The sequence below is a fragment of the Onychostoma macrolepis genome, chromosome 23 (assembly GCF_012432095.1).
Source record: "Onychostoma macrolepis isolate SWU-2019 chromosome 23, ASM1243209v1, whole genome shotgun sequence".
NCBI classification, from domain to species: domain Eukaryota; kingdom Metazoa; phylum Chordata; class Actinopteri; order Cypriniformes; family Cyprinidae; genus Onychostoma; species Onychostoma macrolepis.
In genome coordinates, this window is record NC_081177.1 from 26,901,234 (window position 1) to 26,917,420 (window position 16,187).

A 16,187-nucleotide genomic window follows, 5' to 3' on the forward strand; every position below is an offset into this window, starting at 1 on the left:
TTTCAAGTCCAAAGAACCCTTGTTAGAAAGAAACAACAAACCGTTGCAAAAAATTAATTAATTAGTGTATTTTATTATTAATGTAGTTTATTTTTAATTATTATATTTTCGAATTGTTGTCTATTTAATTGTGATGTTTAATTTTTATTGATGAAAAATACACACAAGCTTTGGCAATAGGATTACGTTATTTAAATTAACTTCAATAATATGTGTAATCTTGCAATTTTCCAGCAATCACCAAGCAACATATATAATGTAAAATGTCCTGTTGCCAAAGTTAAAATACATGCATACACTACTGGTGAAGAGTTTGGAAAATTAGGCCTATTATTTTAAAATAAGCCTCTCATCAAAGCTTTTATTTGGTCAAATAGGCCTAATTCAGTTAAAAAGTTAAATAGTTTGAATTATTTGACATATACATATTTTGTAACATTATAAATGTCTAAAATGTTTTTAAAATATTTTTGCCCTATTTATAGTAGGCTATATCATTATGTATGATGCTGTAAGGCCTACTGTATTTTTTGTATGAGTGATTGAGTATTAGTGTAACAATACACTGTGCTGTTGTACAACAGCACAAAACATGCTATGCTTTGAAAATGAAATTTCATGGCATGTATCGTCAAGCTTGGGTTGAAAGGCTTACTTTGGCATTTTCATGCGTTTCTGGTTGAGTCAATCAGGGAACGGTGCTTATATAAACGGCCCCTGAACTTTTACAGCTGTGGTTACTTATTGAACTTATGATACTAGTGGGTTAAGACTGAACTTTGAATACAGACATCAAGTGGATCGAGAGTTGGATATTTTATTCTGGATATATGGTACTCATTGTTTTTGCTTTTCCATAAGAATAAAGTGTGTATCAAGAATAGTGTGGTCTAAGAGGCTCGGCATGTTTGATTTTTCTTTCAACAGCCAATCACCACCACAAGAAGATACAAGCACCAGGAAGGCAGAGTGGAATCGGATTCTGAAGTAAACCAGGTCTTCTTTACCAACAAACTGACCCACAGGCCTATAAGGAGAGAAGATTGAATAAAGAAAGAAATGGCCTGAAACCCTTTACAGTTCATATATGACATGTTTTTGCAGTTCATGTCATACAGTGTGATAATTGACAGAGTTACAATTTATTGTATATCTACACAATAGTTTATGGCTTTGCAAGATGTATGCGGCTTGCACAACCCCCATCTGTTCCTTCAATGGAATGCTCCACTCTCACGGTCCTTTATGCCGGAAGATTCCACTCATCTGTCCGGAGGGGGGATTCACGGAGAAGCTTTTTCTGCAAGGCTGCCTGGGAGGGGCGGTTTGAGTCCTCTGGAGTTTTACATGCCGATAGCTGAATACCTCACAGAGAGCCCTATAAACTTTGGTCAAACTAGCCTCAGTTCAGCGCCGACGAAATTACTGGAAATAGACCACCTACACCCCTCACTGCCGTCCATCTCTCTTCCTCCACCCACACCTTTCCCCATCTCTCCCGCTGTTCCGTTACCGTTCACGCTCGCTCACGGCACCACAACTCTCGGCTTCGCGTTCCAGGGAGGTGTGATCGCCGCAGCCGACACGCGCTCCAGCTGCTCGGGGCTGGTGGCCTGCCCCGCGTCCCCGAAGGTCTTACCTATCCACTCTCACTTGGTTGGCACCACCTCTGGGACGTCGGCTGACTGCGCGCTCTGGAAGCGCATTTTGGCTCGGGAGCTCAGGCTGTACCAGCTTCGACACCGCCGCAGGCTGTCAACAGGGGGCGCCGCCAAACTGCTGTCCCACATGCTGCATCCGTTTAAAGGCACGGAGCTGTGCGTCGCAGCCACGCTGTGTGGATGGGATGGGGACGACCAAAAACACGAGCAACCAATTACAGAGAAACATGCAAATACTCCCACCAATCAAATGACGTTCAGTGATTCAAGCAGCCAATCAGCAGCAAGTGTTGCCTCAGCGCCTCAACCATTGATAGCTGCTACAGCTCAACAAGTTGTCAGAAGTCGTTCGAGAATATGCGGCCCACGGGTTATTTATGTGTGCAGTGATGGCCTGCGCCTGCAGGGGGAGCTATTCTCTGTGGGCTCGGGGTCTCCCTATGCATACTCGATCCTGGACAGCAGTGTTTACTGGGGAATGAGCGTACAGGAGGCCACTGCTGTCGCCAGGGAGGCCGTGTACCGCGCCACCTACAGAGACGCGTACTCGGGCAATAATGTCGATCTCTACCATGTGACCGCCAAAGGGTGGAGGCGCAGAGAAAGGGAAAACTTGAAAGAGGAGTATTACAGGGAGAAAGAGAGGGAGAGGGAGAGGGTGGCGGAGAGAAATGCTGAAAAGAAAGCAATTTTGAAGTCTGATGACGGAGAAATAGTTTGAGGAGGAATACAGGAGGCGGACTTTGGAAATATATTGATTTGAAAAGGATGGTATTTTTTCATAGCAAAGCAAAAATAAAAAAGACAAGCATGTATTGATAATTCATAGCTCTTACACCGTGAATGAATAATAGTGGATTCAAGAAATTAATACCATCATGTTCTAAAACTGTATGATTTTTTTTTGTTTCTGGAGCCCAAAGGGAGATGTTTAGCATCAATGTATACTTTTATAAATACTTTATAGTACTTTTTGTCATTGCTGAAAGTCTAAAGCTCCAGCACCCTTTTATTATTATTATGACTGTAACCGGCATTCAAAATATATTTTTGTGTAGGCTATTAACACATGATTTTGGAATTATGTGATTCAGGGTTGCAGAATTTTCAATTTTGAGTAAACAATACTTTTTCATGACCCCACTTTTCTGACCACTTCAAATTAATTCCTAATGAAGGATATAAAGTCAATTATAATCTATAATTGAGTAGAAATGATCAGTGATCAGCTCTGCTGGGTTTTCAGCTGAAGGCTTAAAAGCTTTTATATGTGTGCCAGCAGTCGAAGGCTCTGGAGGTTAAAGCATTGTAACGACCCCTACAGGAAACAGAAGGGATTGCTGTTTTTTAAAAAGTGCAGAAAATCTCAGTGCCAGACTGATCTCTACATTATTTTATTAATCCCCATAATTAATTGTTTGCTTTAAAAGTTCACATTTCACTTTTTGAATTATTTTGCATCCCAGTAAAAGGCAAAAACATACATGTAATCCAAAAATTAGAGGTTTTACACATTTGATGTTGTGTAATGTCTTGTTTAGTATTAAAAATAATAATCAACAAAGTTCAACAACGAAATGTAAAAACAGATATTTATAAACATAATTAAGCTTCTTGGTATTTTCTTACAATTCCTCCATCTGTAATGTCATGTACATATGGGCACTATCTCCTAATGATGCAGTGGTGTGTCTATAACTGATTTACCTGTATGAACCTGATATCACTTATACTTATTTTATACTATATGTCAACTTGTAGCACAACTGGCAGAACATGGTGGTCTGATGGGCTGATTCAGGGGGCTGATTACTGAGAGACATGATGCAATATACAGCTTTAAATATTTCTGTGGAAGACAGACAGCTTTATGCAAAAATATTTAATATATATATATATATATATATCCCACACCAAACTACACTCCGTATCTACCCAATAATAACAAAGCAAAAACCAGATTATCAAATTTATTAAAAAGGAAAAACTGAAAGATCACATTGGCATAAGTATTCAGACCCTTAACTCAAGTACTTAGTTGAAGAACCCTTGGCAGTGCTTACAGTCTTTTATAGGCCTTTTTACAGGCCTCATTTATAAAATGTTGCGCAGAAACTGTCCTAAATTTGATCTTCTGATCATCTCTCAAATATGTGCAATTCATAGAATGAACGTACGCACAGAAAACACACGTACACCTCTCTTTCAGATGTGAAATCTATGAATCTCAAATGAACTTGAACTTGGCATGTTTTGGGTCACTGTCATGCTGGAAGACCCATCCATGACCCATCTTCAGTGTTCTGGCTGAGGTTCCCGTCCAAGATTTTACAGTACATGGACCCGTCCATTTACCCCTCAATGTGGTAAAGTCATCCTGTACCCCCAAAAAACACCCCCAAAGCATAATGTTTCCACCTCCGTGCTTGACTGTAGGGATGGTGTTCTTGGGGTGATAGTCATCATTTCATTGAGTTGATGCCAAAGAGCTCAATTTTGGTCTCATCTGACCACAGCACATTCTCCCAAGCCTTCTCTGAATCATTTAGATGTTTATTGGCAAACTTCAGACGGGCCTGTACATGTGACTTCTTGAGCAGAGGGACTTTGCGGGCACTGCAGGATTTCAATCTATTAGTAGTGTGTTACCAATGTTTTGCTTGGTGATTGTGGTGCCACTGCCAACTGCCTTGAGATCATTAACAAGCTCCTCCCGTGTAGCTCGGGGCTGATTCCTCATGTTTCTCATGATCATCCATGAGGCAAGATCTTGCACGGAGCTCCAGACTGAGGGCGATTGATGGTTGTTTTGTATTTCTTCCATTTACGAACAATCGCACCAACAGTTGTCTCCTTCTCACCAAGCTTCTTGCTGATGGTCTTGTAGCCCATTCCAGCATTGTGCAGGTCTACAATCTTGTCCCTGATGTCCTTTGACAGCTCTTTGGTCTTGCCCATGGTACTGGAAGATACAGATTCTATGGACAGGAGTCTTTTATACTTTTTATAAAGTAAATATATAATACTTTTTACACTTCTTAAAGTGACAGGACTAATCTGTGTTCCACATGTGCACATAACCAATCTGTGGGAGCTGAAATTCCTGCTGGTTGGTAGGGGATCAAATACTTATTTGACTTACTAAAATGTAAATCTTTTTTAACATTTGTATACTGCTTTTTTGTGGATTTTTTTGTTTGATATTCTGTCTCTATCAGTTAAAATAAACCTACCATAAAAATGATAAACCCTTCTTTTTTTTTAAGTGGGCAAACTTACAAAATCAGCAGGGGATCAAATAATTATTTTCTCCACTGTTAGCATAAACACGTACGCACGCTCTATAAATGAGGCCCTGGGATTTGGGGTTTTTCTGGCATTCTTCTATGCAGCATCCTCAGATCCTTCTACACCTGCACTGTGGAGAGCATCCTGACCGGCTGCATCACCGTCTGGTTTGGAAACAACACCGCTGGCAACCGCAAAGCTCTGCAAAGGGTCGTGCGAACTGCCAGCCACATTGTTGGAGGTGAGCTTCCCTCCCTCCAGGACATCTACACCAGGCGGTGCATAAGAAAAACAAGGAGGATCATCAAGGACTCCAGCCATCCATCCCACAGACTGCTCTCTCTGCTGCCCTCAGGGAGACGTCTCCGCAGCATCCGATCCCGCACTAGCCGACTGAGGGACAGCTTTTTCCCTCAGGCTATCAGGCTAATGAACAATCAGAACTAATACACCCTACAGCACACTCCCACTCACACAACATGTCACGCACTGCACTTTAACACCGTTCTACCGGACTACACGCACACACTGCAATAATACAACCTATCTGCTATCACTGGATACCATACAATGCACATCCACGACATTACATATGTAAAATCTATTGCACCTTTGCACAACTATCTATTGCACTACTAATCTGTTGTAAATGTACAATCTGTGGCACTTTCACATATTACTATGTATAGATGTGTACATAATGTAGAATGTGTACTGGTAACTAAGCATGTCTTATTGTACACTGTGTATTGAGTATATGTATATGTGCATTTTGCACATTGTCTTCTGTACAGTCTGTTAATATGTACTGTCTATATGTAAATTGTTTTTGTTTTGTTTTGTTTTTCTCTTGCACTGTCTGGAGCACGCTCTTAAGAATTTCACTTACCAAGGCACTTGTGCTGTGGTGATGTGACAATAAAGTGATTTGAAGCTCTATCAGGTTGGAAGCAGGACTGTCAAGCAGACAGCCATGTTTAGGTCTCTCCCAAGTTGTTTGTTTGGGGTCACCGCGATTCCAACTAAGGGGGACCGGGGGACTATTGTCAATTTTCAACCACTTCTAGGGGCAGTTGAAAACGTTTTCGTCTGCATTTCCCAGCCCTCACAGTAGTATGTACTCTTATGATACTATTATGCATCCTATGAGGTGAAGAAGGTACAAAGATGTCCCTCTAATACTGCCCCAGTGACAAGCTGTTGTACCCCTAAAGGTATACATTTTGCACATTTTCTTCTTCTTCTTCTCTGAGGTGTAGCCTATAGTTGTGCACTTTTAGTAAATTTGCAAAGTCATCACAAGTCTGGTTTTTGAATAACAACACTAGTTTTTGGAAATATCATTGTATGGTTGGTTTGTAAACGCCTTAATAAGCTGCTCCGACAGACTATCCAATGAAGGCATGTTCAGCGTGTGTTTGGAGGCGTGGTATCTCATGTGAGATCAGCATAATAGCAGTGTATACACATAGGCTACACACTCACATGAAACCGGCGTCGGCACCACACACTACAGTCAACAACTCAAAGAGAAATACATAGAAAACAACAGTGAACAGGAGAAATTCAAACAAACAGAAGATCAGGTCAGTACATGTTTGCTTCTCAACATAATTCCCCAAAGTAATGTAACACTGGTAACATCTAGAATGCTTTTGTGCTTCTTGTATCTCATGTAAATATCAGGTAAATAAAACAATCAAGAGTGAGAATAATATTCCATACTTAAGAGAAGGAAAATGCACCTGGGCTGTTACAATGTATTAATAAAGATGCCAATCAGCATCATCTTGTGTGAAATGACGTTTACTGTACATTTCTAGAATCACGACACCTAGAACCTTCAAGAATCAACCTGAAGAGGAATGCACCTGTTCAGGTAACCGGGCATATGTGTTACGGTGGGTGAGTAAATCAGTCTCTTTAATATCTAGTGGCATTAATTAGTTTAAAAGTGTTCAAATGCATTGTATGTCAGAACAATTTTACCAACCATGAGATAATAATAACTATGCCAACCCAGTTTCATGAGAAACTATTGAACTATTTTATCAGGTGTCGATTCAGAATGAATTCATATGATGTGATTTTTATGCATGATTAAAAAAAATAAACGTGACGGTCCACCCCACAAAATGTATGAATGAGATTGTACAAATTCATAAGATTTAGCCACCATTTCACCAAAGTGTCAAGTAGTTGCCATGAGAGTGTTGACAATGCTGAACACTGATGTGTTTGTTTTGTTTTAGTTTTGTTTTCAGGTTATTTTGAGTGATTTTCCTGCTGAACGAAGCCTAGACCAGCCAATCTGGTTGAGCTGGCGACCTTGAATGACCGCTGAATGATGTATATATCCTATATTATGTTCTGAGCGTATGAAAATGCTCAAAACAAAAAGTATACCCCTGCTGAACCCCCCCCCCAGCTAAAACCAACCTAAGGTAGTTGGCTGGTCTTAGCTGGTTATTGGAAGTAGCTGGTTTTAGCTGGTCTCCCAGCCTCACTGAACTAGTCAAGCTAATCTCCCAGCCTGGCCAAGTTGGTTTTAGCTGGTTGGTCAGGTGGTCTCCAGCCTGAACAGGTAAATAAGTCGACAAAAAAACATGGTTGGTTAAAGGCAGGGTTTAGGTGTTTTTTTGTTTTGTTTTGTTTTGTTTTGATTTGTATGCTGTTTTTTTTAGTCCCCAACATAGCTACACTGTCAAACTGATTTACCAACAACAACCAAACTATTCCAGGCGGTGCCACCACAGCAATGCAGCCTATCCTTTATCCTCAGGAATTCACATGAAATTTAGGATTAGATTCTGGCAACTGTAAACAAAGTGATATTGATGTTAGCAAAGTATTAATATAGTTATTTGTTTTTATTTTTTTATTATTAGAGGTGTTCATTTAAATGTTTTACTTTTTAAAACGCCTTATAACGAACGCAAACTACTCACGTTCACTACATGGTAGGTTCTTAGCTTGCTAACTAACCAAACGTCTAACAGTACTACGATAATGCAACAAATAATAGTGTTTATCAAACTGCAAGCATTAATTGAAGCATTGCAATTCATATAATCGGTCTTCATCATTTAAGCTAGTTATCAACCAAATAATAAGTTTTGGTTTTCGGAAGTGAGTCAGCTAGCATGCTAACAGTCAGTCTTTGCGGCTGCACCGAATGCTATGCAGCTCTGAATATTATATAATTAAACGACCACAGACAGATCTACAGAGATGAAATACAACAAAACAAGCGAATCAAGTACATTTAATGTAGCGTATAGATCCATATATGTCCATATAAATTGTGTGCAGGCTTTAAAGGGATGTGCATTCACCAGGATGGCCGAGTGGTTAAGGCGTTGGACTTAAGATCCAATGGACATATGTCCGCGTGGGTTCGAACCCCACTCCTGGTAATGAGTTTTGACTTTTATATCTATTATGCTAGGATCGAAGATAAACGTGCACAACTGCAGTACATCACGTCAAATAAGAAAATCTAATGCTGCACGGAGAAGAAAAAAGATTTGCTCGTTGAATGCAATACTTTCAGTATGTATGCTCTGGATAGATGAAGGAAGATGAGACTCACCAGCACGTATGACATAAAGTCCATAAAATAGGACACAGCAGGACACACACTTGCTAGATAAAAAAAAATAAATAAATAAAAAAAGGAAAACTTAAAAAAATGACTCGATATGGTGTTGAATGGGTGGTCTTATACTGCCTCCTATTGGTAAATGAAAGCTAACTTTTGTTAAATAATTCAAGATGTTAAATAAAACAATAAGCTTGACCAAAGGGTGATTCAATACCTGTGTACAGTGTGTAGGCATAAAAGTAACATCCACATGAATGCAGGACCCAAGGTTTCCCAGCAGAACATTGGCCAGAGCATCACACTGCATTCTTCCCATAGTGCATCTCTTCCCCAGGTAAAGGATGCACATTCACCTGGCCGTCCACCTGATATTAATGTGATTCATCAGACCAGACAACATCTTCTGCTGCTCCAGGGTCCAGTTCTGACGCTCACTTTGGCCATTGTAGAAGCTTTTGGTGACGGACAATCTGACGGTCTGATACGGAGCAAACTGCAATGCATCTATCATGGCCAGCATTACGTTTTTCAGCAATTTGAGCTACAAGTAGCTCTTCTCTGTGATCGGACCAGACGAAATAGTCTATGCTCCCCATGAAGTGCATCAGTAATGAGCATTGGGTGCTCACGAACCTGTCACCAGTTCAGTGATTCTCCTTCCTTGCACCATTTTTGGTGGATACTAACCACTGCACACCTGAAACACCCTGCAAGACTTGCCATTTTGGAGATGCTCTAGTCCAGCCATCTAACATCACGATCTGGCCCTTGTCAAAGTAACACTTGCCCATTTTCCCTTTCAGTTGAAGAACTAAGTGTTCACTTGCTGCCTAATGAAGCCGGCTGTTTGACAGGTGCAATACAACGATCTAATCACTAAACAACTAAATAACTATAACAACTAAAACCAGCCTAAGCTGGTTGGCTGGTCTTAGCTGGTTTTAGCTGGTCTCCCAGCCTGACCAGCTAAAGTGGCCAAAACCCCTCTAAAACCATCCTGCAAACCAGTTATGACCAGTTTTTTTTTTAGCTGCATGGTTAATCACTGAATATACTGTTCAGATATATTATAGGCTATATAAAACACATAAAACCTTTATTTTAAATATTAAACTTTCTAAAAACACAGAGGTGGACAGTAGTGAAGTATTTTTTTCTACTTTACTCAAGTAAATTTAAAAAGTATCTGTACTTTATCAGTGTTTTTCTTGGGAAAACTTTTACTTCACTACATTCCAAATCCAAAGCATAATGTCAGACTTTTTACTGCACTACATTTCATAAATAAAAGCTTTTTTTTTTTTTTTTTAATAACATTAAAAATGTAGTATATCTTGTACTCAAGTAAAAGTAAGAAAGTAAGTACTAGATTTCTAATGTAAGTATTAAATGATATTTAGCCAAATATGAAACTTGTGCAGTAAAAAGTAGCCTACAACACTGAGAAAAAAAAAAAAAAAAATTATATTAAATTTGTTTTTAAGGTAAATAGTTGCAAACTATTTATTTTAGCTACATTTAAACAAATTTATTTGAAAGGCCTGGTTTCACAGACAGGGTTTAGACTAAGCCAGGATTAGGTCATAGTTCAATTAGGACATTTAAGTAATTTTTATAAACTTGCTTAGAAAAAAAAACAAACAAAAAATAACATTTCTGGTGTGCATCTTGAGACAAAACAAAATTTGATTTATTGTAAGATCAGTCAGTGCAAGTTTCTTTCAGTTTAAACTGCTCAGATTTACAATTTAGTCTAGGACTAGGCTTAAGCCTGTCTGGGGGATTTGTTTATTTAAATGTAGCTAAAATAAATTGATTGCAACCACTTAAAAAAAAAAAAAAAATGTAGTAGGCTAAATTCAATTAATAATTTTTTTAGTGAATATTACACATTAACTGAGACTTGCATATCATTACTCTTTTGTTAATTTTGATTGCTTCCATTGTCCTCATTTGGATAAAAGCGTCTGATAAATGTGAATGTAAATGTAATATTACACTTTGGAATGTTGTGAAGTAAAAGTTTGCAAAAAGAAAAACACTCTGATAAAGTACAGACACTTGAAAAGTACATTTAAAGCAGAGTAAAAATACTACTGTCCACCTCTGCATACTGGATACTCAATCCTACAGAACAGTGTTAAGTTGATAAAAGTATATTCCAGAAGGGGACGCGCTAGTCATTCAAACCAGCGCGCGTCGTGAGGTCACGCGTCCATCATTCCCGCTGCTAGTGGGCGGAGCTGGGAAGCCTGTAACTCTTCTTTTGTTATTCATGAGCAAAGGAAACTTTGCGGCAGAGCTGAAACACTCCGGGAGCGCCAAAACAATCGAGTTGGATAACTTTGATGTTTCCTGGATGGAGCTGTGAATCTCCCGTCAACGCATTGAGCAGAGATCTGGAGCATTATACGAGCTGGCAGCTGCTCGTCGTGAAGTGTGGAGCGCTGAACATGCCATAAGAAGAGCCAATGATTCATTATTTACTCAATGATATAAAGGCACTGTACTGCATTGAGAGATTCATCACGCGCAGGTGAGAGCTGCTGCTTTTAAAATCACACTTACACATGTTTGCAAAACTTTGCTATGTTTGTTGAATTATGAGCGCCTGAACCCGACTGACCAAAGTAACTAAACAAGTTCAACTAAATAAGCAAACAAACATGAATGAAGGCTATGCATCTGTGAAACGCGGAGCGCTACTTGGTTTCTCTGATGGTCTGTCTGACTTCTAATTAGGCTGCTAGAAGAAGTTTGATGCATGTATTATAATAAGAAACTCAAACTCGAACTGATCTTGGATTGCAAGAGTTAGTTAAAGCTGTGGTTGAAGTTAGTAAAAGATGGGGTAGGTTGGGTTTAGAGCTGGTAAGGTTTAGTTGGAGTTAGAGCTTGGCTAGGTTTAAGTGGGGTTTGGGTCATTGTTAAGGTTGTTTGGGATTAGAGTCATTTATCCCAATTAATGACTATTAGGGTCAGTGTTATGGTTTTTTGAGGTTAGTTTGAGTTGTTGTTAGGGTCTGCAGACACTTTCTTGAATTTGGCAGGTAAGATGGCCATGCATTTCAATTCACGATTTGCCTCTAAAAATGGCATTTTTTTTCTTTTTTATCCAGAACACACGTCGTTCTTTCTATTGACTATTTAATTTAGTTTTTATAAGCATGCATGAACAAAAAAACTTCATGCAAGAATGCATGCACAACTTCTTTTGTGTGTCTGTGTGTGAGATGGAAGCTGAGAAAATGGAAGCACAAAGTTTTCTTTGCAGGAATCTAAAGTTAGACGCTTACGTCATTCACTTCTGCTGCATGCCAACACATTTGCTTATAAAGCTGAAGCCTTTAACGGACAAGTCATGCTGCAAATTATTATCAGAGGGGGCTGTGTTTCTATTCTCTCCAGCGACTCTCAACATTCCTGCTCATTACCTCATTACTAATCGATGACATCACCACCCAGCCGTCGTGTCCATCAGCTGCTGAAGTGCTGCTTTGAGAGGTCTGGTGTTGGTGGACCTTATCAGTGAGCGTGTTTGAGGGCAGGAATGTGGGGGGAGCTACATAATGAATGCATGGTCACCTGTTTGGCTGGGTGACAGCTCCTGTTACAACTTGTCCTCCACACACACACACACACACACACACACACACACACACACACACACAAAGGACCTGGTTTTTCTCGTGCGATAATTGGTCCCACCCTCATTCTGATGGTGTTCTTTAGTATGGCTGCTAAATGTGGTGATAACATCTTACTCCTGATTGTGGATCTGCTTGTGTAAGGCCGATGTTTTTACCTGCCCTGTTGATCTCACCTTAGATTTCCCTGATCCAGGTCAATCTTGACATCACAAACTCTTGGCAGCCTCTCAGCACCCATACTTTATCTCTGAATGCAATGATCCATCTGATTTAATACTGTAACCTTTGGAATAATGACGAGCTATGAAATGTACATTGATTAATTTGTGCCATGGGTAGCAACCTCTGCAAGGAAACATCTGTTATTTGCAGCGTCACAAATAGGTTTGAATTGCATTGTTTATCTGAGAAGTTTTGGAGTTAAAAACCAAAATCAAAATGAGATTTATGCTGTATTCCCGTCATGTTGGAAGTTGCAAGTTCACATAAGTTAGACTTCACCCGCTTGACTGTTTTGATGTCATGTTAAAAAACAGAATCAAATCACAATGTAGAATTAGAATCAAATTTATAATCTGAATTTAAACTGCGAATATGGAATTAGTGGTTGTAGAAGTAATGGAATTAGTAAGAATTAGAATTAGAAATGATGAGATCAGTATTTTGATCAGTAAAACAGTTGCGATTCAAATCAGAATAAACGTTCGAATGAGAAATAGAATTGGTGTGAATCAGTGTAAAGATTACAATTCAAATTAAAAATTGAACGTAATGGGCAATAGAATTGGTGTGAATAAGAATTACCATCAGAGTTCTAATCTGATTCTAATTATGACGACATTTAAATTCTGAATTAGAATGATAAATAGAATTGGTTTGAATCAGTGTAAAAATTACAACTCAAATAAAAAATTGAACATGTAATGGGCAATAGAATTATAAAGTTATAATCAGAATTTAAATTGATTTATAATCAGAGTGATAATAAGAAATAGAATTATGAGGATCAGAATTTGAATCAGTATAAAAATTACATTTGAAATCAGGAAGAAGAATGAGAATTATATTATGAATTAATTGAACTTATAATCAGAATTTAAGTTGGCATCAGCGTTAGAATCAAAATTAGAGGCAAAAAGTAATACTTTAAAGTACATCAGAAATGAAATTAGAATTGGTGAGAATCAGAATGTGAATCAGTGTATTAATGACTGACGATTCGAATTAGAATTTAGGTTGGCTTCAGAATTTTAATGATATCAGAAACGTAATCAGAAGTGGAGTCTGAATTTAAGTCAATATTAGTATTGCACTTCAATTCAGAATGGAATGTTTTTGAAGTAAAGAATGAAACTGAGAACTCAAAGTCGTTTATATTTAAATAAGGAAGCTGTTTTTTAATGACAAGATCGTGTCATTGCTTGTTTTATTTATCTTGGGACTGAATTTGTAACGCAGTAGAATTCAACAACAGCCTCCTCCCTTCACACAGCTCCGGCTCACTCCACATCAGTCCACATTCACTCAGAGCCATAACATCCCTGCAGTTTACCATATGAGCAGCCCGACAGTTCTTGCTGGATTGCTGCACAGATTCTCAGATTATCTTCACACCTCTTCCTGCTTTCTGAATGACCAAGAGGAGTTTATACACCCATGTTGAAACAGTTTCATTTGACTCGAGAAGGAAACGGCACGGCCTCTCCCTGCACTGCACTTTCCAGCTCTCCCACAAAGCTTTGCAGTTGTTCGTAAAAGTTAGGTCACGTGGTTGCCCCCCTCTCCTGTGGTCTGTGTAAATGTTTCAGAGAGCAACATGCACTGTGTAAGACAGTAAGTGGATATTCTGCAGTCATGGAATGGCCTGCTACATTTCCTGAGTTGGGCTGGAAACCAAATTTGTCTTTTCTGAGTTGATGACTGGATGCTACCGTCTGAATTAAACATGTAACATAATGAGGTCATGTGTGAGCAATATGTGAGTATTGCATTTCAAAGAGCTCCGGCTGATGGGATGATGTGCTCAATTGCAGGGATTTGCAGTGGGCTGTATATGTAAAAGAGAGCCGGATTTCTACTTCAGCGTGTCAGACGTACCCGTGACTCCTGAGAAGGAATATGGCTACCGTGGGCACAGTGTCTGAGGCCGGAGACAACAGCGAATTCACTGACATCATCAAATGGAGATCAGGTAAGCTTGAGACGATATGCGTTGCATCACAAGTGTTGAGCTGCTTTCTTGATGTTTCAAGGTTTGTTGGCAGTAGTGTGTCATCTTTAGATTCTGTTTGGCATTTTTTGACCCTTTTTGTTTTTATATGGATTGACGAGAGAGGACAGAGGATCACTCGGGTCAGGGATCAGGGAGTGTTGCATGCTGGATTTGAACCTGTGTCACCTGTGAACCTGTGTTTTGTGGCTCTTTAATGTGTCGTGACAGATCACTGTATTGCCATTTCAAACACGTGAACTGATCATCTTTTCATATTTACGTAAAGCATGAAATGACTTATGAAAATGATTTTAAAAAGCACATAGCGCCATAGTTTCATCACTTTACAGTGTCGCAATGACCGTCGGGAAGACAATATGAAGCGACGCGAGGTTAGCTGCATTGAAAACAGATGAGCACACATGTGCATACAGCTCCCGATCGGGGCGAAGGGGATTGTGTCCACAGAATTATAAGAGCACACGTTTTAACATATTATTTTAATGTTTCACACTCAGTATTTTAACTTGCGCGCTGCAAGCCATGCATACAATGCCGGACCTGACAGATTTTCTGGTACGCAAAACAAGTACTTTAAAGGACTACCTTAGCTTATTACCGTTACTGTGGCAGCCAACAACAGCACAGCTCAACCCTCCGCACATATTTATATTTAGTTATATTGAAAAAGCTTCAATTCCGTTGATCTTTTTTACCCCGTTTTAACATGGAGTTCTATGGACAGCTGTAGCTGTCGGGCAAGATGGCGGATAGCAGCGGCGGCACATAATATCCGATTGGTCAGATCGCCTGTCAATCAAGCTCTTTGCGAACGGTCAATTGCGAGAAAAAAGTCTCTGTCAATTGAAAGTTTAAATCTCGCAATTCTGACTTTCTCAATTGAGAATGTCAGAATTGCAAGATTTAAACTTTCAATTGACAAAGTCAGAATTACGAGAGTCAGAATTGCGCGATATAAACTTTCAATTGAGAAAAAAGTCAGAATTGCACAATATAAACTGAGAGAAAAAAATTCTGAATTGCGAGATATAAACTCTTGAGAGAAAAAAGTCTCTGACTTTTATATCCTGCATTTCTGATTCTATACCTAGCAATTGTGAGAAAAAAAGTCAGAATTGTGAGGTAAAAAGTCGCAATTACTTTTGGAAAGATCTTCCATAGAGTTGAACACAGGAATGAAGAGAAGAGCACAGGATGTCTATGAGGTGCTCTGTAGGTGTTAGTGCTTTGGCTGTGCTCTGCTGTCAGGTATCTCTCTCTCTCTCTCTCTCTCTCTCTCTCTCTCTCTCTGGGAGTGCTGGAATTCCACTGAGGCTGTGGATTTACAGCGCTTGTCTTTCCAGACCACAATGCCTTTCTTTCTGTAAGGATTCCGGTCTCCTAGAAACGGGCAAAAGTTATGTTTTCTTGGGTTGGAGCTGCCAGGGAAAATGTTGCAGAGAGAGACATGGTCACGTGTTTTCAGTCACCATCTAAAGCAGGTCTATAACCGCAGGCCTTGTTTTGATTTGGAATATTAACAGAATCATGTCATTTTTGTTGTGGAGAGACTTTTAATAACCCCCTCAGGTTAGTTGGAACTCTTGTTAATGTTTGGATGTTCCTATGTGGAGGAATAATGATTAACTATAGTTCAGTGAACTGTGGGATTGTTGCCAATGCTCACTTTGCACATACTGATCGTGTGTGTCCAAAGGAAATGATATCGTATGGAAAGATGACTGATGTGAAACGGAAGTCATTGACCCCTC

At 39.4% G+C, this 16,187-nt stretch overlaps 2 protein-coding genes and 1 non-coding gene across 3 annotated transcripts in view; all 3 read left to right on the top strand.

The window, feature by feature from the left end:
• Positions 1 to 806: 806 nt before the first annotated feature.
• psmb11b (proteasome 20S subunit beta 11b) lies at positions 807 to 5,916 on the top strand. The gene has a single exon (XM_058763630.1). The coding sequence runs from the start codon at positions 1,168 to 1,170 to the stop codon at positions 2,380 to 2,382; it is 1,215 nt and encodes a 404-aa protein (XP_058619613.1). The 5' UTR covers positions 807 to 1,167; the 3' UTR covers positions 2,383 to 5,916.
• A 2,366-nt stretch (positions 5,917 to 8,282) lies between these two features.
• trnal-uaa (transfer RNA leucine (anticodon UAA)) lies at positions 8,283 to 8,365 on the top strand. Its single transcript has one exon. It is a non-coding gene; the product is annotated as a tRNA-Leu (tRNA).
• Positions 8,366 to 10,738: 2,373 nt separating this feature from the next.
• Positions 10,739 to 16,187, top strand: part of LOC131531755 (utrophin-like) — a 248,003-nt gene continuing 242,554 nt past the window's right edge. The window contains exons 1-2 of the mRNA XM_058762784.1: positions 10,739 to 11,089; positions 14,237 to 14,394. Coding sequence (XP_058618767.1) covers positions 14,322 to 14,394 — 73 coding nt within the window. The 5' untranslated portion in view covers positions 10,739 to 11,089; positions 14,237 to 14,321. The remainder of the gene's footprint in view (positions 11,090 to 14,236; positions 14,395 to 16,187) is intronic.

What these genes read in the sequence shown, in the direction of transcription:
- psmb11b (XM_058763630.1), top strand. Translation starts at nt 1,168, where the DNA reads ATGGCTTTGCAAGATGTATGCGGCTTGCACAACCCCCATCTGTTCCTT.